Raw genomic sequence first — 25117 nt, forward strand, 5'->3', positions numbered from 1 at the left:
CCTAGTACCCATTTTGCATTCTTGCAAAACTATGCTATAAAGTTCCACAGACATGTGCACGCTACCTACATAGGTATTCTCTTCTAAAAAACTCAATGAGAACTAAGTACATTTAATAACAGAAGTAAATTTGAAACTTTTTTTTTTTTTTAAATAATGTACTCTATCTGAATCATGAAAGAAAAGTGGGATTTCATGTCCTTTAAGTTTCTTCAATAAAGCACTTAAAGGACCAGTAAATACAGTAGCTATGGATAATCAACAAATGCATGCTAACAAGACAAAGTTATAGCACTTAGTCTAAACTTCATATGAGTAGTAGAGTTTTTTTCTGTCAAATTACAAAGTTATGTCTATTTCCACTCCCACTTTATCACGTGACAGCCATCAGCCAATCACAAATGCATATACGTATAATTCTTGCACATGCTCAGTAGGAGTGGGTGACTAAAAAGTGTAAATAAAAAAGAACTGTGCACATTTTGCTAATGGATGTAAACTGGAAAGTTGTTTAAAATGACATGCTGTATCTGAATCATGAAAGTTTAATTTTGACTCGAGTGTCCCTTTAAATCAAATTTTAATTTTCATACTCGTACCCCTGTTAACAATCTCCAGATATCCCAACCATGACTCAAACAGCATTTCTGTTGTCATTACCAAACCATTTACACACTCTGTGTTAAATATGAAATTCAGTGATTTCTCACGTCAAATTAAAAAAACATCTAGTGGTCTATAATATTATAATAGTTATGTGCATTCGGCTATTTCGTTAGCGCACATGCAGAAGACAACAGCTGCTCGTGACATTCAGCTCTTTCTAAACCAGATTTCTTCTTGTGCAACACGCTAAGATCTGGGCAAATCCACATCAACAAGAAGAAATTTGGCTACGAAGAGAGAGGCAAATGTCGCTAGCAGCTTTAGTCTTCCGCATCCGTGTGCTAACAAAGGCTGAATGCGCATGTCTAATACATGGTGAAAGTAGCTCATTATACCTCCAAAGACGGAGCCTTTTAGTGTACGTCCAGTTAACATAATCATTGGATCAAAGGTGATGGTAGATGATACAGCTGATACTCCAACTATAACTGTAGTTCCATATGCAAAATGACTTGATTGTAGGGCTGCTAGCTGTAAAAAACAAACAATTATTTAATCATTCCTAAGCCTAATAATCCATTTCTACTAAATTCACAAATATGCTGTGATCTATCTCACTCTCTAGTCCTCAGAGCTGGAAATAAACAGCTGTTCAACTAAGTAAGCCACCTATATAGTAATATAAGTAACTGTATGCATGAAGTTATTGCAGAAAACTGATGATTGTCGGGTTAGCGCAACTGAAGCCCTCGTGTAGAGGGTAGTGCATTAAAAATGTTGCAATTAAAGGGACATTCCAGCCAAAATCTAAATGCACATAGATGAATTACATCTGTGAATAGAAACATATTTACAATATACCTGTAGTGTCAAAAATGCTTCCAGTAAAAGTTATCACTGTTTTAATATTAACATTTTTCTCTGCACGTGCATGTGAAGCATAGCTAGATATTCTTAGTACACCAGCATTTTAAATACTACAGCTGCTCAGAGCACCAGTGGGACTTGTATCATGTCAGCACTTAACAAACAGTCATTACCAGATGGTACAAGCACCTTAGGCTCTCTGAGCAAGTGCTGTGTATAAAATGCTGGTGCACGGTGCATATTTAAATACACTTTTGAAACAGCTATAGCTTTTATTACAAGCAATTTTGATATAACACGTATATTGCAAAACTGATTCTATTCAAAACTGAAATGCATCCATGTGGATTCCAATTTTAGCTGAAATGTCCCTTTAACACAACATAAAAACATTTAAAAATACAGTTACACTCATGTAAACACTATCTGATAAAAGTTATTTACATAAATATTAAAAATAAAGTTTTAAGGGTTCAAAGGTATATGGTTTATTGTATATGACAAGCTGTTTGACTGCAAGTGGCTATAATGTACATACATATCCATGTCTAAATATGTATGTTTGTATATATATATATATATATATATATATATATATATATATATATATATATATATATATATATATGTGTGTGTGTGTGTGTGTGTGTGTGTGTGTATTTGTGTTTTACTGTATATATACTGTGCATATTTCACATTCCAATGTTCTTCACTTACAGGAATGTTTTATATATATATATATAAATATATATATATATATATATATATATATATATATATACCTATATATCAATTCATATATATATGTATATATTACAGTATGTATAATCATTTTTAAAAATTATTATTGTTTAATATTTTATGTTATATTTCAAAAACGTGCATTGAGATTAACAATTTTTCATGTGCGCTAGCACGAAACCATGTTAGACCTAAAGTACAAAACACGAATTGCATTATGCATATTTTATATTCCTATATTCTTCACATAGAATTTTTTTTTAAATTTGTATTATTAATTATATATTTCTAGATATATTTGATAATGTTACAGTAAAATAGATATCTATACCGATATATATATATATATATATATATATATATATATATATATAGGAATAGATATACAGGTATAGGTTTTGTATATATATATAAAAATATGTATTTACAATAAAAATAACATTGTTCTATAAGTGAAGAACATTGGAATGTGAAATATGAATATCTCCTGTCGGGTAAGCGTGCGAGCGATAGGTGTTAGGTTTTTTCTTCTGTGTTCTCCATTGACTTCTATGAGGAGAATACATTAATGAGAATGGGATATCACAATGTCCGTAAATTATCTCGCATTTAGCATGCAAACTATTTACTTACAAATTGTAATACAAGCGCAACCCGACGTGCACAAAAAGATTACTTCTAGCAAAGTTTAAGCTTGAGAAGGAGCACTAAATAGCGTGCCACTTGTAATGTAGCCCTTTATGGGGAATGAACTATTGGAAACTAGCTACTGATTGGTGGCTGCACATATACGCCTCTTTTCATTGGCTCACCCAATGGGTTCAGCTAGCTCCCAGTAGTGCCTTGTCACTCCTACAAATAATTCCAAGAGAATTAAGCAAATTTGATATTAGAAGTAAATTGGATAGTTTTTTAAAATTGTATGTTCTGTCTGAATCATGAAAGAAAAAAACTTGGGTTTCACAATATGCAAAATATTGATCTGCAACCTCCATGTGTTAGGAAGTTGGCCATTACTGATTTAATCAAATAATACAATTTTTAAAATATGTTTATATTATTTTCAGGCTAATCTTGATTTTGAACAAATCATTATATGATCCGTGCTACATACCATAATCTCAATGTTTCCAATGCACTCAAAGACGTAGTCCACTCCCCCACCAGTCTGTTCCAGAAGCACTTGCTGAATAGGTTTGTCAGAATCTTTGGGGTTGATACAATCAGTTACTCCTAATTCCTTTGCTTTTTCAAACTTGTCCTCATTGATGTCTATTCCAAAGATACGGGAAGCCCCAGCTGCTTTGCAACCCATGACAACAGCAAGGCCCACACCCCCTAAACCGAACACTGCACAAGTAGAGCCTTCTTGTACCTGCAAGAATAAAAACACATTCCATGCACTCTCACCATTTGTGAAGGTTGATTTACCCATATGCTTAAAAAACAAAAGCAGCTTTGCTTGTTTTTTTCATTTATTTATTTTACGCACAAGGCATATAATACATTTTGAAATGTCCCCTTTTTGACATAGGGAAACTAATCAGCTGATCAGTAACTATGGTAAGTACTCAAGATAATACGAAAAATCTGGCCTGTTAGTGTGCCTGAGGCTTGGAAATGAGAAACACTGAGTTAATTGAAGAAAGGCAAACATGAATCCACTAGGCATTTAGGGCGCGATCCGATAAAGATCGTAGTTTGCGGCGCAAGCAAGGGAACCCCCGCCACCCGCAGTTTCAGCTCGCAACTCGAGCTATCCAATATACGGCGCCATCAGAGGCTAAAGTGCCGTAAGTCTCACAAACCAGCAATGTCCAGAAATCTGCGTAAGTACAAATTTCTGGAGTCGCCAGTGACTTACGGCACTTTAGAAACTGCCGGCGCCTACAAAACCTGACTAAAGTTATAAAATCACCCGTACTGTCTAACACGCCTCCCTAACATAGCCCGACACGTCTAACCCTATATCGCTATCCCCCTTCACTCTCCTAACAGTAAAAATGTATTAACCCCTAAGCCGCTGCTCCTGGACCCCGCCGCCACCTAATAAAGTTATTAACCCCTAAACCGCCGCTCCCGGACCCCTCCGACGGCTATATTAAATCTATAACCCCCTAATGTGAGCCCCTACCCCGCCGCCATCTATCTTACCTACCCCCTAAAGTGAGCCCCTTACACCGCTGCCATCTATTTTAAAAATATTAACCCCTAATTTAATCCCCCTACACCGCTGCCAGCTATAATAACTATATTAACCCTAATTATATTAGGGTTAATATAGTTAATATAGTTATTATATTATATATATATTATTTATAATAACCCTATCTAACTCTAACATCCCTAACTAAATTCTTATTAAAATAAATCTAATTAATATTAATATTATTAATTAAAATATTCCTATTTAAATCTAAATACTTACCTATAAAATAAACCCTAAGATAGCTACAATGTAATTAATAATTACATTGTAGCTATGTTAGGGTTAATATTTATTTTACAGGTAACTTGGTATCTATTTTAACTAGGTACAATAGCTATTAAATAGTTAATAACTATTTAATAGCTACCTAGTTAAAATAATTACCAATTTAGCTGTAAAATAAATCCTAACCTAAGTTACAAATACACCTACACTATCAATAAATTAAATAAACTACAAATATCTAAACTAAAATACAATAAAATAATCTAAACTAAATTACAAAAAAAAACTAAATTATAAAAAAATAAAAAAAATTACAAGATTTTTAAGCTAATTACACCTATTCTATGCCCCCTAATAAAATAATAAAGCCCCCCAAATTAAAAAAATTTCCCTACCCTATTCTAAATTTAAAAAGTTCAAAGCTCTTTTACCTTACCAGCCCTTAAAAGGGCCTTTTGCGGGGCATGCCCCAAAGAATTCTGCTCTTTTGCATTTAAATAAATATACAATAGCCCCCCCCCCAACATTACAACCCACCACCCACATACCCCTATTCTAAACCCACCCAAACCCCCCTTAAAAAAACCTAACACTACCCCCCTGAAGATCTATCTACCTTGTCTTCACCCAGCCGGGCCGAACTCTTCATCCGATCCGGGCGATGTCCAATCAAGCGGCAGTGAAGTCTTCTTCCATCCGGCGATGTCTTCTTCCATCCGGCAATGTCTTCAAGCAAAGCGGCATCTTCAATCTTCTTTCTTCGCTCCTCCGCCGCGGAGCATCCATACGGCACGACGACTTCCCGACGAATGAGGTACCTTTAAATGACGTCATCCAAGATGGCGTCCGTCGAATTCCGATTGGCTGATAGAATCCTATCAGCCAATCAGAATTAAGGTAGAAAAATCTGATTGACTGATTGAATCAGCCAATCAGATTCAAGTTCAATCCGATTGGCTGAACCAATCAGCCAATCGGATTGAACTTGAATCTGATTGGCTGATTCAGCCAATCAGATTTTTCTACCTTAATTCCGATTGGCTGATAGAATCCTATCAGCCAATCGGAATTCGATGGACGCCATCTTGGATGACGTCATTTAAAGGTACCTCATTCGTCGGGAAGTCGTCGTGCCGGATGGATGCTCCGCGGTGGAGGAGCGAAGAAAGAAGATTGAAGATGCCGCTTTGCTTGAAGACATCGCCGGATGGAAGAAGACATCGCCGGATGGAAGAAGACTTCACTGCCGCTTGATTGGACATCGCCCGGATCGGATGAAGAGTTCGGCCCGGCTTGGTGAAGACAAGGTAGGGAGATCTTCAGGGGGGTAGTGTTAGTTTTTTTTAAGGGGGGTTTGGGTGGGTTTAGAATAGGGGTATGTGGGTGGTGGGTTGTAATGTTGGGGGGGGTATTGGATATTTATTTAAATGCAAAAGAGCAGAATTCTTTGGGGCATGCCCCGCAAAAGGCCCTTTTAAGGGCTGGTAAGGTAAAAGAGCTTTGAACTTTTTTAATTTAGAATAGGGTAGGGAAATGTTTTTATTTTTGGGGGCTTTATTATTTTATTAGGGGGCTTAGAATAGGTGTAATTAGCTTAAAAATCTTGTAATATTTTTTTTATTTTTTGTAATTTAGTTTAGATTATTTTATTGTATTTTAGATATTTGTAGTTTATTTAATTTAGTGATAGTGTAGGTGTATTTGTAACTTAGGTTAGGATTTATTTTACAGGTAAATTGGTAATTATTTTAACTAGGTAGCTATTAAATAGTTATTAACTATTTAATAGCTATTGTACCTAGTTAAAATAAATACCAAGTTACCTGTAAAATAAATATAAACCCTAAAATAGCTACAATGTAATTATTAATTACATTGTAGCTATCTTAGGGTTTATTTTATAGGTAAGTATTTAGATTTAAATAGGAATATTTTAAGTAATACTATTAATATTAATTAGATTTATTTCAATAAGAATTTAGTTAGGGATGTTAGAGTTAGATAGGGTTATTATACTTAATATAGTTAATATCGTTATTATATTATATATATATATATTAACCCTAATATAATTAGGGTTAATATAGTTAATATAGCTGGCGGCAGTGTAGGGGGATTAAATAAGAGGTTAATATTTTTAAAATAGAATGGCGGCGGTGTAAGGGGCTCACTTTAGGGGGTAGGTAAGATAGATGGTGGCGGGGTAGGGGCTCACTTTAGGGGGTAGGTAAGATAGATGGCGGCGGTGTAAGGGACTCACATTAGGGGGTATGTAATGTAGCTTGCGACGGTGTGGGGGGATCACATTAGGGGGTTATACTTTTAATGTAGGTGGCGGCGGGGTCCGTGTGCAGCGGTTTAGGGGTTAAATACTTTATTAGGGATTGCGGCGGGGGATCGCGGTTGACAGGTAGATAGACATTGCGCATGCGTTAGGTTTATTTAGCAGGTAGTTTAGGGAGTTACGGGGCTCCAATAGACAGCGTAAGGCTTACTACGGCTGCATTTTGTGGCAAGGTGAAAATGGAGTAAGATTTCTCCATTTTCGCCACGTAAGTCCTTACGCTGTATATTGGATACCAAACTGCGCTGGTTTGGTATACCTGCCTATGGCCCAAAGAACTACGGGCAACGGCGGAAATATACGAGCGAAACTTCTAGGTTACGCCGTATATAGGATACCAAACCAGCGCAAATTTCAGCGTCGCCGGCTTTTGCGGGCGACGCTGCATATCGGATCGGCCCTTCAAGAGGTGTATTCCTAAATTGTTCTTTATTTGCAAAAGGGCAGCAATACATGTTTATAACTAATTTCTTTTGGAATGCAATGCTTAAAGGGACAGTAAAGTCATAATTAGACATAGCATACAATTTTAAACAATTTGCCAATTTACTTCTATTATTTAATCAGCTTCCTTCTCTTGTTATCCTTTGCAGAAAGGTTTATCTAGGTAAGCTCAGGAGCAGCAAAGAACCTATGATCTAGCTGCTGATTGGTGGCTGCATATATAGTCCTTATTGTCATTGGCTCACCCATGTGTTCAGTTAGAAACCAGTAGTGCATTGCAGCTCCTTCAACAAATGATACAAAAAGAAAGAAGCAAATTTGATAATAAAAGTAAACTGGAAGGTTGTTTAAAATTGTATGTTCCGCATAATTCATGAAATAATTTTTAGAGTTTTATGTCCCTTTAATTGTTAATATTTATGATATGTCTCTTTAAGTATGCAGTTTGCATTCTGACGTCTTGGAAGAGTGTGTAAGAAGAACAATTTGCAGAAGTATATTTCAAGAATTGCAGGAAAGCATTGTTAAGCATAATAAGTATTTGGAGGATTTAATTTTGAGTTTAAAGGGACATAAAACCCAAATGTATTCTTTCATTATTCTGACAGAGAATAGAATTTAAAAAAAGTTTCCAATTCACTATTATAAAATTAATTTTGTTCTCTTGTTATTCTTTGTTGAAGAGATACCTAGGTAGGTAGCGTGCACATTCCCGAGGCACTACATGACAGGAAATAGTGCTGCCATTTAGTGCTATTGCTAATGTATAACATTGTTGCAAAACTGCTGCCATATAGTGCTTTAGACATGTGCACACCTTCCTGCTTTTCAACAAAGAATAACAAGAAAACGAAGAGCATTTGATAATAGAAGTAAATAGGAAAGTTGTTTAAAATTGTATGTTCTATCTAATTCATAAAAGAAAATGTTTGGGTTTTATGTCCCTTTTATGTATATTGTAAATGTAGTAGGTGATAAAAACTAAATTAAAACTAACTAAAAATGATATTGTGACAAAACATTCTTGAGTTTTCCTATCTCAGCACCTTGCTAATTAAATATATATAATGCCCCAATGCAAACAATAAAGCAGTCCTGCATATGAATTACCTTGGCTGTATTTAATGCAGACCCATATCCAGTAGAGAAACCGCAACCAATCAGACAGGTATTACCCAAAGGAGCATCATCATCAATTTTTGTCACAGCAATTTCCTCTACAACAGTGTACTCGGTAAACGTGCTGGTATTTAGGAAGTGATGGAGTTGTTTGCCTTTACAGGTAAATCTACTTGTGCCGTCAGCCATGAGTCCTTTTGGTCGGCCTAAGCTGTTAAAAGATAAGGGCCACAGTAAAACAATTGCATAGAGTAAAGGAACACATGAAATGTAATTGACATAGATACTTTTTGTATAAACCCCTTGCTTATAAAGAATGTCTCTTTCACAATACTACCTCGAGACATTGTAGTTGCTTAAAAGTTTGAGTAATATTACACACGTAATTCTCAGTTTAAAATGTTTACAATAAGACTCAGAAAGCTTCAAAACTGAGCTGAACCTATTAGAAAATCCAGGTAGCTGTCTAGGGGTACAGTCTCTTTAAAGGGCATTTTTTTTGGTTAAGCATGTTCTAAAACTTTGCAGCGCACTTCCACTATGGGGTGGACTAAACCATTGGGCACTCCGTCACCAACCATTAAGCAGCAGCGCTTGATAGATATGCCCAATAGAGAGAACAATGTAAAATTATCATGTCCCTTTAAGTAAATATTTGCAGTACTGGAAGTCATATTATAAATAATTTCTACTAGTTTGGTTACATCTCAGTTCTGTATTTAAAAGGAAGCAAAAATGTTCTATCTTGCATATGGAAGAACAGCAATTAAAGGGATGTTTAACAGTAAATACACACCAGACAGAGGGATGTATTCACAGCATAGATTAGCCTTACAATAATATGTAGATGTATTTTTTACAGTTATATTAGTTGTTTTAAAAACTATAAATGTAAAAGTTTAGTTTTTTAAAGTACTTTAGTTTCTATAAAGTGATGAACGCTGCCATGTTTGAACTAGTTTTCTATTTATCTCTGTTAAACAAGGCTGTGTGGACAGTCTCTTATATTACATTGTTTTATATCCTTTCCTAATTGTCCTCAGCAGGAAGAAAAGATAAGCATTAAATTACAGGGAAATAGGACAAAATAAATAATGAAATATATTGCAGTGTTTAACTACAGATAATTAAATATTTTATTTTACAATCTCATAAATCCATTCAATCATGAGAATGTAATTAAAGCACTTCTGACACTGCAAATCTATGGGTTTAAACCCTGCAAACCCTTATTGCAACAAAAAGAGTTGAAGGGCCATTCTAGTGGAAAACAATGCATGATCTAATTTGTTAGAGCATGTAATTAAAGCACTTCTGACACTGCAAATCTATAGGTTTAAACCCGGCAAATGGGTTAAATACATGGTTAGAGTGCCACCATTTCAGCAGTACCCTTTCTGGCTGTTTGTAAAAACTGAGCCAGTAGCCACATAAGAGAAAGAGGAACTGCTTCTCTGTGGCTGTGAGTCATCCTTCCTGCTTATAGAAGTTTATGCCAGAGGATATGCACTTGTGTAGCCTTTCTGTACAAATATGGTGGCAGGTTTTTCTGTACAGCAATACTGTAACAGCTATCTTAGAAACACTGTCACCATATAGTAAAGGCAAACCCATACTCTTCCCTAAAACAGTGAGCCATTTTTTGAATGAGGGGACACAGAGGGGCCAGACATGATGCAAGTGGAGCCTGGGCTCCAACAATTTGTAGTGACACCATTACTCTGCAGTGACAGATAGGCCCCTAGAGGTGTGGGCCCAGATTCAGTTAGGACCTCTGAGACCCCTATAGTTACACCTTTGCCTCTCATTTACTGGAGAGTTCCTTGTAGGAGGTGACCAACCAGGATTTTGTGGGTGGAGCTGTGAAAGGACGGGCAGAGGCACAAGTGTGCCATGGGCATTTGCCTTGGCCGGAGAAGTTGGAGGGATAGTTTGTAGACCTCATAATGACAATGCCACAAGATCTGGAATTAGGAGGTATGGCTTAGGTGACCCTGATTACTACCATACTTTGAGGCCCATTTATCAAGCTCCGAGTGGAGCTTGAAGGGCCCGTGTTTCTGGTGAGTCTTCAGACTCGCCAGAAACAGCAGTTATGAAGCAGCGGTCTAAAGACCGCTGCTCCATAACCCTGTCCGCCTGCTCTGATGAGGCGGACAGGAATCGCCGCAATTCAACCTGATCGGGTTGATTGACACCTCCCTGCTGGCGGCCGATTGGCCGCGAGTCAGCAGGGTGGCGGCGTTGCACCAGCAACTCTTGTGAGCTGCTGGTGCAATACTGAATACGGAGAGTGTATTGCTCTCCGCATTCAGCGAGGTCTTGCAAGACCTTTGATAATTCAGCCCCATAGTATCTGTTTGTATATGACATTTATTTTCATCTTGTGACTTTTTAAAGCAATTTCAGGAAATGCAAATAAGATAATGGTGAATATAATAAAATATATAACGCACCTGGCTGAAAGGCAGAAATTACTCCTTGAATCTTTGCAACACATGCACTGGTTACATTGGGGTACAAACAGCGGGATCACCTTGTCTCCTGAGAAATGGATCAAAAAAGTCGTATTAAACATTTATATGGTGGACACGGCTATAATTGATTATTGTTGGTTAACTAACATTTACATATGTGTTGTAACATATCAAAGAGAAAAAAAAGAACTATAACTGTGGTTTAAATGCTAATCTTAGGTAAAATAACCAGGAATAAAAATATCAAGGTATATACTTCACTTTTTATTTAGTCAAATACTTTTAAAGGAATGACACAGTAGATTTGCATATTCAACAAATGCAAGATAACAAGACAATGCAATAGCACTTAGTCTGAACTTCAAATGAAAAGTAGATTTTTTTTCTGACAATTTTAAAAGTTATGTCTATTTCCACTCCCCCTGTATCATGTGACAGCCATCAGCCAATCACAAATGCATACACGTACCATGTCACAGCCATCAGCCAATCACAAATGCATATACGCTTATACTGTGAATTCTTGCACATGCTCAGTAGGAGCTGGTGACTCAAAAAGTTTAAATATAAAAAGACAGTGCACTTTTTTAAAGGAAGTAGATTGGAAAGTTGTTTAAAATTGCATGCTCTATCTGAATAATGAAAGTTTAATTATGACTTAAGTGTCCCTTTAAACAGCAAATTCATGCTAGAAATAATAATGTATTTAAAGAAACTATTAACCTTAGAATAATATGCAGATGTATTTTTTTAATTATACTAGTGGTTTAATATTAAAGATTCAAGAGTAAAGGTTTATTTTCTATAAAGTACTTCAGTTTCTATAAAGAAATGGGCACCGCCATGTTTGAACTAGTTTTCTATCAACCTATCTTCTGCTGAGAACATATAAATTAGGGGGAAAAAAACACAGCTTTCATTAAAGAGATAGTAAACCAGAGCAATAAGTAATTAAATAGTATTGCAGTTATATTTTGTAAATATGTTTTCCAAATTGAAATAACATTTTTTTTAAAAACCTTAATACAGTATGATGTACTTTCTTCTAAGCAATCCGGCTGCTCTGCAGTGCCACTCTGAAAAATCAGCCTACCTGTGGTGCGCGCATTGGGGCGGTATAGTGGGCGGTATAGTGGAATCCCTTGTTCTCTGTGCATAAGTGCAACGTCACTACAGGGATACTTCTCGATGTTATGGCGGTGCGCTCTGTGTAAACTGTGAATCACAATCACCTTGCAGACTCACAGCTCAAAGTGTAATAGCAGACACAGCATTTTCCGATTACACTGCGCATGCGCAATAGCATGAAGCATATCCTGGGAGTGCGACACGGCTTGTTATAGAATGTGCCATAGCAGGAAAAAAGTTTACTCTGTGGTGGGAAGGCGCAGTGATATGACAATATACATTTATAAAATGATGTTTAAGATTGAAATCTTTACATAAAAAATAAATAAAAGAACATAAAATACTATTGACTATTCATAGATTCAAACACATGCTTCAATTAACAATTTGTTTACCATCGCTTTAAGCAGTAGTTAAAAAGAATAATGCAATATCTTCAGTCACTTGTGGTTAAACAAACAAAAAGTTCAAGCCTATGGGGCCGATTTATCATGTGTCTGGCGGACATGATCCGCTGTATCATGTCCGCCAGACATCGATAAATGCCAACAGCATATGCTGTCGGCATTTATCATTGCACAAGCATTTCCTTGTGAATGCCGCCCCCTGCAGATTCGCAGCCAATCGGCTGCTAGCATGGGATGTCAATCAACCCGATCGTATGCGATCGGGCGGATTGCTGTCCGCCGCATCAGAGGTGGCGGACGAGTTAAGGAGCAGCGGTCTTAAGACCGCTGTTTCTTAACTCCTGTTGCATATAGCTGCATTTGGGCCTTAATAAATCGACCCCAATGTGTTTTGTGCCATCTCCTTGGCACTTCATAAGGGCTCAAGATAAACTTAAAGGACCAGTCAACACAGTAGATTTGCATAATCAACAAATGCAAGATAACAAGACAATGCAATAGAACTTAGTCTGAACTTCAAATAAGTAGTAGATTTTTTTTCTGACAATTTTAAAAGTTATGTCTTTTTCCACTCCCCCTGTACCATGTGACAGCCATCAGCCAATCAGAAATGCATACATGTACCATGTGACAGCCATCAGCCATTCACAAATACATACACACTTATTCTTGCACATGCTCAGTAGGAGCTGGTGACTCAAAAAGTGTAAATATAAAAAGACTGTGCACATTTAGTTAATGGAAGTAAATTGGAAAGTTGTTTAAAATGGCATGCTCTATCTGAATAATGAAAGTTTCATTTTGATTGAGTGTCCCTTTAAGATAAAACATGGCAGTGCTCATTACTTTATAGAAATTTAGGGAAATTTAGAAAAACATATAGAAAGTATATAGCTAAGTTTTTAACTACAACTAATTAAACATTTTATATTACAATCTCTTTAACTAACTTGGTGCAGACAAGTTGAACTGACTTTGCCTGAATTTTTAAAGAAAAAAAAGTGTCTGAGCAATCAAAAATTAAGTCAAAATACCACTGAAGCTACTTTATCATTATATTGTATTGTTGTTGAAAGTTCAAAGATTATATATGTCGAAACCAAACCAGACAACTAATTGTATAATATTTTCAATTAAAAATACATATGAATAAATATTTTTTGTTTTTAATTGAACCTAAAAAGGGTATTTTAAAATGTATTAGAGAGCTGATTTTATTTTTCATTTTGTTTCTTCCATGCATGTGTAAGTTTATCATTAACCAAGTTAGGCAATTATCACCAGAACTGGGTTATTATTTTTCCTTTTATTTGCAAGCTTTAAGTATGAGTAATAGCACATTTCTGCTTGCTATTTCCTTTTAAAGGGAAATAAAAGTGCAAAATGAAAATATGTTAAAGAGAATTGTATTATTGCAGACATGCTTGTGTATAACTGTGTGTATAAACCCCTGCAAAGACATATGTATATATCTGCAAGCTCACGGGAGCATTAACCAGAACACTTGTAATGGCTGGTTATTTAACGTGTGTCCGTAAACGGGCAAACTTGCCCTTTCATGGGCACATGTTAAAATTGCGCTAATCTAGCCCTATTTTTCTGTGAGCAAAGGTTTTCTCTTGTGCAGTGTTATAGAAACAGATCACATCTGTGCACCATAAGTCTAATGCATCAAAATAATTCATTTGACTTTTAAAATGCGAGCAACACGTGTGCACTGTCTTTTTTTAATGGGATCTGGGATAAAATCTGAGTGCACAAATGATCTTATAGAGGATCTTACAGAGAATACTGGGATCTATTCAAACCTATTGTGGAAACATTGAGTTCAGCCATTTTTAATGCAAATTACAAGTATCTAGCTATCTTTGCAGCAGCAATCTTGAACATGAAACCCCAAATGTTTCTTTCTGTGAAGAAGTGATTCTGCAAATTACTCCTGAAGCCACAACCCTTCATCTTGAGATCTTTCTTGAATTTCTCTTTTTATGAAAAATACTCACAGCCTCAGCTTAACTAAGCCCCTTATTTTTACTTACTGTCCCTTTAATTCATTTTGGTTTAAGGAGACAAGATGCACTTTAAAAAAAAGTTTAAAGGGACATGAAACCCAAAATTTTTCTTTCATGATTTAGAAAGAGCATACAATTATAAACAACTTTCTAATTTACTTCTATTATCTATTTTGCTTCATTCTCTTGATATTCTCTGCTGAAAAGCATATCTAGATATGCTTAGTAGCTGCTGATTGGTAGCTGCACATAGATGCCTCCTGTGATTGGTTCACCTTGTGCATTGCTATTTCTTCATTAAAGTATATCTAAAGAATGAAGCAAATTAGGTAATAGAAGTAAATTGGAATATTGTTTAAAGTTGTATTCTCTACCTTAATCATGAAAGAAAATGTTTGGGTATAGAGTCCCTTTAATTATGCTTGCTGAGAACTTTGCAATACACTTGTATTATTTATTCTGTTTCATAGAATTTAACTGAGAATTGGAAGTGCAGACTTCAGACTTTTTAAGCCTTACCCCGATATGCATATGTCCCTAAATGGCCCCAGCAGCGTTGATAAGATAATATACTGCTAAACAATGTGTTTTTGCTAACAAATGACAGTGGAAAGTCTTGTCTTTACCAGTAACAACCCTGGATTGATTAATCAAATAAGGCAAAAGGTAGGGAGGTTTGATCATGGAGTTAGTATGTTCTTCTATGTTCATCTATTGCAAGTTGACATAAATGTCTTGTACTTACAAAGTGATTTTTGTGTATTTAAATGAGGCTGGAAAAACATCTCCTTAATTTGTCTTCTGGAGAAACATAACAACAATATTTACCACAACCAAAGTCTAATATTTAATCTCTTAATCCAATGGGACATAGGTTCTACATCACACAGTACTTTGACCAGCGTACTGTGTAGGGTGGTGTGGGAGGGAAGGGAGGAGGGAGTCAGGTGGGCGGCGAATTGTGGGAGGGAGAGGAAGAAGGTGAGGGTTCCCAGAAAAAGGATTTGGTGAGGGATGGGTCTGTATTTCAAGTTCTGAGATTTAGAAATTGCTCAATTTTCAGAGGTAAATAAATGAGAAGGGGCAAAATAAATAAAAATATATATAGTGCAAAGTTTTTTCACTATGCATAACTAAACTTTTTATATAAAGATCTCATGACCTCCGCCAGGGTATTATCCAAATATAGTTGAGAGAGACACATGACTTTGATCTGCATATCTGACCCATATATCTCAATGATAAACAAAAAGGCTTTAAAGGGACACTCAATCAAAATTAAACTTTCATTATTCAGATAGAGCATGCCATTTTAAACAACTTTCCAATTTACTTCCATTAACTAAATGTGCACAGTCTTTTTATATTTAAACTTTTTGAGTCACCAGCTCCTACTGAGCATGTGCAAGAATAAGTGTGTATGCATTTGTGAATGGCTGATGGCTGTCACATGGTATGTGTATGCATTTGTGATTGGCTGATGGCTGTCACATGGTACAGGGGGAGTGGAAAAAGACAAAAGTTTTAAAATTGTCAGAAAAAAAAAATCTACTACTCATGTGAAGTTCAGACTAAATGCTAATGCATTGTCTTGTTATCTTGCATTTGTTGATTATGCAAATCTACTGTGTTGACTGGTCCTTTAAAAGCTTCAGTCAGATTTCTCTCCTTGAACTTTGTTCACCACTATCAGCAAAGGCTAAAAAACTAGTTTACACATAAAATAACATCAAACATAACTTGTTAACCGGCTCATGTCTGGATCATATCTTGTGCACTGGGATGAACAACATTTGATATAAACCATTCAAAAACTGAGTTTAGAGATTGCAGTGGCTTTGTTATGGGAATAAAACACAAATTATATATGTACTCTTTCTGTAATTATGAAGCTTTCACAACAAGTTAACTGGTTTTCCCAGTGAAGAGGCATTTATAAATGACAAGTGAATTCATTATCCTCAGTTAACAGGTAAAACTTAAAGTGGTGGTAAACTCTCCCCTTTTTAAAATCAGATCTGCAATGCCAGTCATATTTTAGATGGAGTTTCATTTATCAGTTGTAATGAAGATGCGCTATAACTTACTTCAAAAGTCAATTTTCTGTGAGCTAACGGTTTAAATTGTTCTCCAATCAATGTTCTAGCTAAAACAAAAGTGACCTATGGCGAGAGCGCTGATTGGAGAACAATTTAAACTGTTAGCTCACAGAAAAATTACTTTTGAAGTGGCCGGTGGAGCGCAGAGAATTTTAATTTCATATCTTTATTAAAAAAGTAAATTATAGCTTCAATCTTCATTACTACTGATTAATTGAATGGACAGTCTACTCCAGAATTGTTATTGTTTAAAAAGATAAATAATCCCTTTATTACCCATTCCCCTGTTTTGCATAACCAACACGGTTATATTAATATACATTTTACCACTGTAATTATCTTGTTTCTGAGCCTCTGCAAACTGCCCCCTTATTTCAGTTCTTTTGTCAGACTTGCATTTTAGCCAGTCAGTGCTGACTCCTAGGTAACTTCACGTGCGTGAGCTCAATGTTATCTATATGACACACATGAACTTACGCCCTCTAGTGGTGAAAACTGTCAAAATGCATTCAGATTAAAGGCGGCCTTCAAGGTCTAAGAAATTAGCATATGAGCCTACCTAGGTTTAGCTTTCAACTAAAAATACTAAGAGAACAAAGCAAAATTTGTGATAAAAGTAAATTGGGAAGTTGCTTAAACTGGCATACCCTATTTGAATCATGAAAGTTTATTTTGGATTTGACTGTCCCTTTAAACAAACAGATATATATTCCTTTTTAATCTCAATCTAATAGCTAAACATATATTTAGATATTGCAAAAAATGTTTTTCCTATCATGATTGTTGATTCAAAACTGATAATTCACCTTAAAAGAGCAAATGACTAGAGAAAAGATGAGAAAAAGATGAGGGAAGGGGAGAGATAAACAGAATATTAGATAATAATATTAACCCAAGCCTCCCTGGGAGAAAGTAAAACAAGCACAATTTTCAGATTTAGTTTACAGCATAGGCAGCAAAATACATAATGAATATATTTAGCAATAATGTTATACTTTCAAAAATGAAACATTTTATGCATTGCTATAATGTTGAGTTTAATGGTCTTAAATTATACTTTGATGTTTGCAGATGTGGATACCAGATAGTATTAACTAGTACTACAGTACTACAGTGAGTAATTTCATTTAAATATATACTGTACCTGGCTTTATACCCTCTACTCCTTCACCAATGCTTTCCACAATACCAACTCCTTCATGTCCAATCACAACTGGAAAAACCACATCAGTGAGCTTTCCACTAAGTGCATGTTCATCTGAGCGACAGATGCCTGTGGACACCATCTGCCATAAGAGAAAAAATAAAATATATTACATTAACCAACATTAGCTTTTAAAACAGACAGCTCTGATTGGTGCAATTAAAAGACAAACACTCAAAAACAATAACCATGAATATTGTTGTTAAAAAAACAAAACTACTAACAATCTGTCACATAGACAAAACTTGCCTATCTGACACACTCATTTCTGTCACACAGCACTCAAGACATATACCATTCCTGAGCATACCTCAGTATGCCCTTGTAGAAAGGGGACTAGTTTCAATAGGGGATTCCAAGAGAAATAGGTAAATTTGAAATTCATAAAAGTAAATTGAAGGTTTTTTAAACTGTATCTATCTGAATCCTGAAAATCTAATTTTGATTTCCATGTCCATTTAAGTGGTTACTTAATTTTAAAAAAAGATTTATAAATGCAACATGTAAAGCCTATTTAGTGCTTTTTGTGCTTTGATTTCCTTTCATAACTTTATGCATTTTTTCAGTTCTGAAGCTTCTTATTTTAAGTGTATCACACAGGATCTCATCCAGTGTCTATTGCAAAGAGTAATATAAAAACTATAGCTAAAAAAACACATAAAAGGAAGTAGCCTTCAATTCACCTGTTTTACAAGGTCTAAAAGATGCTCACAGTTCGGGAGACCTTACAGAAGGGCTTGCTGGGATCGCTAAAGTTTGAGAAATATACAAAATAAAAGCCTTTAATGTGTACTCACTGCTGACCAAGAGTATATTTTTGTGATCATTTTCAGTTCCTTATTATGTGTATGTCTTCACTGTAAATAATGTATATTGTTATGCAAACTGGCTAGCCACTTAATGTCTATAGATAAGTAACATGTCGCTGACATGAGAAAAGAAAGAGGGAGAGAGAGCGGGGGTGGAGAAGAGTAGAGGGCCCAGAACAGATCCTTGAGGTATATACCTAGTCATCTCCAAAACAAGGGGCAGACTCATAGCTAGTAATCCTGCAAGCTGAGCTTGCTGTGCAGCTTCTCTAACCATATTATCACTAGTCTCTTTGTCACTCCCTCTTATAGAGGAAGAGAAAGGCTCATTAGTACTAATGTACGTCATGCATCCAACTTAACAACTTACCTTGATGCGAACTTCATGGGCTTTAGGGGGAGCTACTTCTATCTCTTCAATAGAAAATGGTGTATCGGGCTCCCATGTTACTGCTGCCTTGCACTTGATGACCTGTAAATAAACAATATACTGCAGCTATTATACTGGCATTTTAAACTATTCATTTGTATATGGTATAATATGTAGATACTAATCCTGGTATCCCATTTGAAATAATCAATGAAGGATAAGAATTTTTTTCATGTTCTTCGTGTTAGTTAACTTATAACTAATGTTGGCATAATTTTGTTTATGATCAGGGTAACTATCATCTCCAAGGGTTAAATGGACACTGTAGTGTTAAAATGGCATGCTCTAATCTTCCCAGGGATCTCTATCAGAGTCCTGAGCAGGAAGCAACCTGTGAGCCAATCAGCAGCAGCATTTGCACAACCCCTCGAATCACAGGCTGTGTTCATCTCGAGAGCTGCAGTACAGAGCATGTCATTTTACTCTTCAATGTCCCTTTAAATGCATAGGAATCAATCACAATCTATCAACCAATTTTATGTGTGGGCTTTCAGGAAAAGGGGACTTTTACTTTTGAAGTGATCACAATTGCTGGTTTTCAAGTGTTTCTTGAATCTGAAAACAAATTGACCAATCACACGCCTTTAAAGGGACAGTAGACACCTTTTACAAGACATTTCTGTAGTATTAGGATAGAACATTGGTTTTCAAACCTGTCCTCAGGCCTTCCCAACAGGTCAGGTTTTCAGGAAAATAACAATTCTCACTAATCAGCTGATTACTTCACCTGTGCTCCAGTTCAAATATCCACAAAATGTGGCCTGTTAGGGAGGCCTGCGGACAGGTGGTATAGAATAATTGCACCATTTCTGCATACCTCCATGGAATTGCCCTCCTACAGCCCTGGAATGGGTGTTTTACAGTCTATGTTGGCTGTCACAAAGGCGTTAAACATATATTCATCACTACTGTATAGTCCGTCAGCACAAAGCAGAACAGAAATGTATATATTTATATGTATTTAATAGACAGATATGTGATATCCTGTACGGTTAAGAACATCTTTATGGAATACAAGATAATGGAAATTACAACCGCAACATCTAGAAATGGGTGTTTAGCAATCCTGTTCTTAAAACTCACATTTTCATGATTGCATTTTAAAGTATTTTCATCTCTTGAAAGGGGTTTTCTATCTCCAATCTTGGCATTGTGAACAGGATTTATCATTTTCCTGTTTTGTTTGTTGGTAAGAAAGATCTTTTGTACTTTTTTTTTTTAATTAAGTCCCAAAAATCGTATTTTGAATAATCTCGATTTATGATGTTTGAAATTCACTATCTTGTTTACAGTGACATAATTTAAGGAAAGACAAACAGTTAAAATGGAAGATGGTATACGTTTCAGTAACTTTCTTCTTATGGAAAATAATTTCCAGCAATGAATATATCACCAAATAAAAAATTGTTTTTTTCATAATCAATTATTGAAAATAAAAATAATTTTCAAATATTAAAAGTGTTAATATAAATGAACAAACATGCCCAGTATACCTATCATGCCCATATGCAAATGGAATTCATATTTTTAAAAGTTATCAGAATGCATTCAGATTACCAAGGTTTAATTTTACACATTTAAATGAGTATTTACCTTAGACCCTGTATATAGGGATCAATTCAAAACACCTTTAATATAAACTTTAAAGGTGTGAAGCAGCCATTGTATTTGCCAGTTTCAGTTAACAAACAAAAACACATTTTTCAAAAGTTATAGAATGAAATTATTTTGGGATTGTGATCACTCAAAAAGCATGTTGCCCATATCTGCTGCAACCAAAATTTAGATATTAGGGTATCGGAAAGATTGTAATCAAGGCCATAGTTACAGGCATGCAATAGAGCAAAAAGATAACATGCTGTAATCCTTAGAGTATTTTCTTATTTTAGCTTTATGTAGGTATATATAAATGCTGGGGTATTTTATATGAGTCATGAATATCCATAATAATATTAACATATTAGGTGTGTAAAAAATTCATAATCAAATCTCCTTGTATTTAGGATAAGATAATGTAGATTACACTAACAGACCTCTGTCCCACATAATTATCTTATTATTATGTTGAACTGTGTTAATATTATGCAATAACAGCCAGCTTCCTATCTTATCTTTCTTTGCAAACAATATCTGCATGCTATAGATATGCTATACTTTGTGTGTAATAAAAATGTAAAGTATTTGCTGGCTAACAGACATGAGTAAGAAGAACTTCTGAGAAGGCAAGTGTATATCTATACTTTGCTTTGGAACTTTTTAGCTTTTGTAAAAAAAAAAATACAAACTGCATGGTATAAATGCATTTTCTTATCTCCATTTACAGCTCTTTTGGATCTAGGGCTGTGAACAGCAGCAAGTATAAACCCACCAATATTGAGTGTCCCTTTAATTCCCTATATTAATTTTTGTTTTAACTGGTCTGCATGCAGACTGTGATAATCACCTAAAAAAAAAAATCAAGAAAAAAGGGAAGGAGAGACCATGACTGAAAGTATATTTATGAATAAAATGTTTATACAATTTTACTGTCATACATATATGCTGTTGTTCCTGTAGTTGTCATAAGTGTTCCATTTTAGAAAAACACAATATTTGTGATACTGTGAAACACTAAATAATCTGCCAAATATGTAATGCATTTAAACAAACCAGTGCAGGCACTTTATTGGTTCCAACAAAATATAACAGACTAGATTGCAAGAATGGAGCTTTAAACCTCTAAATTTCTCCCTGTTTCTAAGCAACTATAGACAGTCTCTTAATCACATGCTTTTTTATTAGCTTTTCACAAGAGACTGCTAATTCATGTGTGCTATATAGATAACATTGTGCTCATTCCCGTGGAGTTGTGCAGGACACAGCACTATTGGCTAAAATGCAAGTCAATAGATAATAAATAAATAGCCATTTGATAAGGGGGCTGTCAGAAGAGGCTTAAAAACAAGGTAATCACAGAGGTTTAATATAACCATGTTGATTATGCAAAAATGGAGAATGAGTTTTAAAGGGATTATCTATCTGTTTAAAGAATAAACATTTTGGAGTAGACTGTCCCTTTAAAATGTAAATGCACATTTCAATCTTGAGCTGTCCATGCCTTTAATACTACAAATAATAAGAAACGTCTCCAGTATCACTTCATTCTCTTTATAGATTTGGAGTTAGAAATGGTTAAATTGCAGACTAAAAGTGCTTATACCTTCAGGCAGTGAAAGGGTTGGCTTGCTATAAGGTACTAATGTAAGTTTATATGCCTGTCTTGCAATGTGTATGAAATTACATAAACAACAAATGCCAAATAAAAAATAAAAAAATGTTTCCTTTGTGAACTATAACAATTATGTCCTTGTATGGAAAACAGCCCCTTGCTATCCCTCTTCCTGTACACACTGAAAATATTTCCAAGCTGTACATTCCATATGAATTCCTAATTACAGAATGCAACATGTAAAATATTTCTTTCTAGTAGCTAAAGCATTTTAATAAAGTAATAATGATGTAAATTAAATAAAGTAATAGATAGGTGCACTTACTTGTCCTGCCGTAGCCATATCTGTTTGTTTCTTCAAGTGCTTTCAAGCAAATCAAGACGACTGTGTAATTCAAGAGCTGTGTTTAGAAATGAGAGGTATGCAAACAATATATAACCTGCGTGTTAATCATTCCCCCTGAGAGCCAGTTCAAATGAGCCAGTCCAACTCTCTAATTATACATACAACGTTTATGAATCAGTAAATAGAATAGTGTCAGCTCATAAAACACCGACCTTCATTTGTTAAACATAAGAAACACTACAAGTTGTGCAAGCAGCTAAAGTTCTATATTTGCTTATAGCAGAGAACAGATACCTTTTTTTCAGTAAAACTTAATCTAACCTTACATAACTTATTTGGTATGCTGTAGCACAAGTATAGTCTTGTGAAAACCTTTTCAGAAATAATTGCAGGGGATTTGTTATTCTATTAAAGACAATACACAGTGCACAGCTGACCTTTCCTCTGGTTTGCTGAAAAATGTTCAAAACATTGTGTAAAACAAGAAATGACAGAGCAGAAAACCATTAGTTACTACTTGAGATTTTTTTCTACATACAGTTAATTTAAATTCTAGATTAAAATAGTTATTTTAAAATTTCTGTTTAACTCTGGAAATATATCACTAAATTATTTTCAAGCCCAAATGTTGCCAGATCTATCAATCAAACTGAGATAAAATGACCAGGGCACATTTTTGATTGAAACCAAAAAGCTATGTAATAAACCTTAAAGCAAACATTTTATTGCAATAAATAACATTTGTTGGCAACATTAAAAAAAAAAAAAAAAAATCCAGGAACTCTTAGCAGCAAAGCCACACCCATTTATGGTTTGCATAGCCCCGCCCACTCAGGCTCAAAAACAAGCTCACTGAATAATAGTAGTATAATTTAGCTATACTGATTGCTTAAAGTGATACCAGAGTAAAGTTTAATCTTTAATTATTCAGATAGAGCATAAATTCACTTTTACTGTGAAATTTAGTGATTTGCTACCTGGTAACTACACATGTTTGTCTTTTGTCATTGGCTCACCAGATGTGCTCAGCTAGCTCCCAGTAGTGCATCGCTGCACTGGAGATGAGATGAGGAATTTCTTTTTGCACTGTTATAGCCTTTAGTTCAGGTTAAATGGACATGAAACCCAAAATTTCTCTGTCGTGATTCAGATAGAGAATACAATTTTAACCAACTTTCCAATGTACTTCTATTATTTAATTTGCTTTCTTCTCTTGTTATCCTTTGATGAAAGGTTTATCTAAGCATTCTCAGGAGCAGCAGAGAACCTAGGTTCTAGCTGTTTATTGGTGGTTACATACATATAGATTGTGATTGGCTCACCCATGTGTTCAGTTAGAAACCATTAGGGCATTGCTGCTCCTTCAACAAATGATACCAAGAGAATGAAACACATTAGATAGTAGGAGTAAATTAGAAAGTTGTTTAAAATAGTATCCTCTATCTGAATCATGAAGGAACATTTTTGGGTTTCATGTCCCTTTAAATCATCAAGCTTCTCATCACCTCCCTTACGCTCAAGCACATAACTGACATAGGAAGAAGACCTTTATAGCAAGTACCTAAATAAGCAAGCAAGGGTTAAATGATTAACCCTTCAGCATCTGTATAGGAGGACACCACATAGCACACTAGTTTATATAAATGTTACACAGCCTGAAATTAGACAGTGATAGCACCTCAACACTTTTAACTTGCTGACTACTGTGTTGGGGCTTCTGGAATGGAAAACAACATCTGTAGATATACTGAGGATTTGTTTTTATGTTTTACTTTTGCTAAAACACCTCTGAAAGTTTAACAGGTAGATGGCATTTTTTGAAGTAGTCATTTGAGATCTTTGCTGCAGCAGTTATTGTGGACAGCAAGTTAAAAGACATAGAAATGCCCCAGTAAATCTGGATTTTTTGTATGTTTACTTAATTTTTTTGGTATACTGTGTTGAAACGTAAATAAATTTGCTGATTCTTTGAGTCTTCTGATAAACAAACAGCCAAATACATTACTGAACAAAACTGACAAAAAACGAATTATTGCTTGATTGATTTGCTCATACGTTTGTGCCTTTTGGCGCCAAAAAAATGCCCAGTTTGGTTAATCAGCTCCTTTGTTTGTAATGATGTACATATGGTCTGACCATTTATGTGTCCATTGTCCCCTGTGTAATACTGGCATAGAATTACTAATGAATGATGTTAGAGACAACAAGTAAGGCCCAAAATTTTAGATTAGAGTCATACAGGCTTATCCAATCAAAATACTAAAAAGATGAATATGCACAGATACTGATATAAAAATTGAGTATAAATCCTTTTAAAAACTTAGAAGCCCCCAATTTAGAACTGTTGATGAGATTAGCCTGGGACACCAACTGAAAGGTGCTGAGAGCAGAACCTCCCCCCTTCCCTGCATATGAAAAGACCCATTATACAAACAGAAGCAG

At 35.2% G+C, this 25117-nt stretch overlaps 1 protein-coding gene across 1 annotated transcript in view; it reads right to left on the reverse strand.

The window, feature by feature from the left end:
* The window catches only part of LOC128649918 (alcohol dehydrogenase 1), a 35248-nt gene extending 12267 nt beyond the window's left edge, over positions 1–22981 (reverse strand). The window contains exons 1-7 of the mRNA XM_053703475.1: positions 22655–22981; positions 19062–19163; positions 17823–17964; positions 11012–11099; positions 8547–8766; positions 3329–3589; positions 1002–1137 (exon numbers count right to left, since the gene is read on the reverse strand). Coding sequence (XP_053559450.1) covers positions 1002–1137; positions 3329–3589; positions 8547–8766; positions 11012–11099; positions 17823–17964; positions 19062–19163; positions 22655–22672 — 967 coding nt within the window. The 5' untranslated portion in view covers positions 22673–22981. The remainder of the gene's footprint in view (positions 1–1001; positions 1138–3328; positions 3590–8546; positions 8767–11011; positions 11100–17822; positions 17965–19061; positions 19164–22654) is intronic.
* Positions 22982–25117: the final 2136 nt, after the last annotated feature.

The sequence above is a fragment of the Bombina bombina genome, chromosome 2, assembly GCF_027579735.1.
Source record: "Bombina bombina isolate aBomBom1 chromosome 2, aBomBom1.pri, whole genome shotgun sequence".
NCBI classification, from domain to species: domain Eukaryota; kingdom Metazoa; phylum Chordata; class Amphibia; order Anura; family Bombinatoridae; genus Bombina; species Bombina bombina.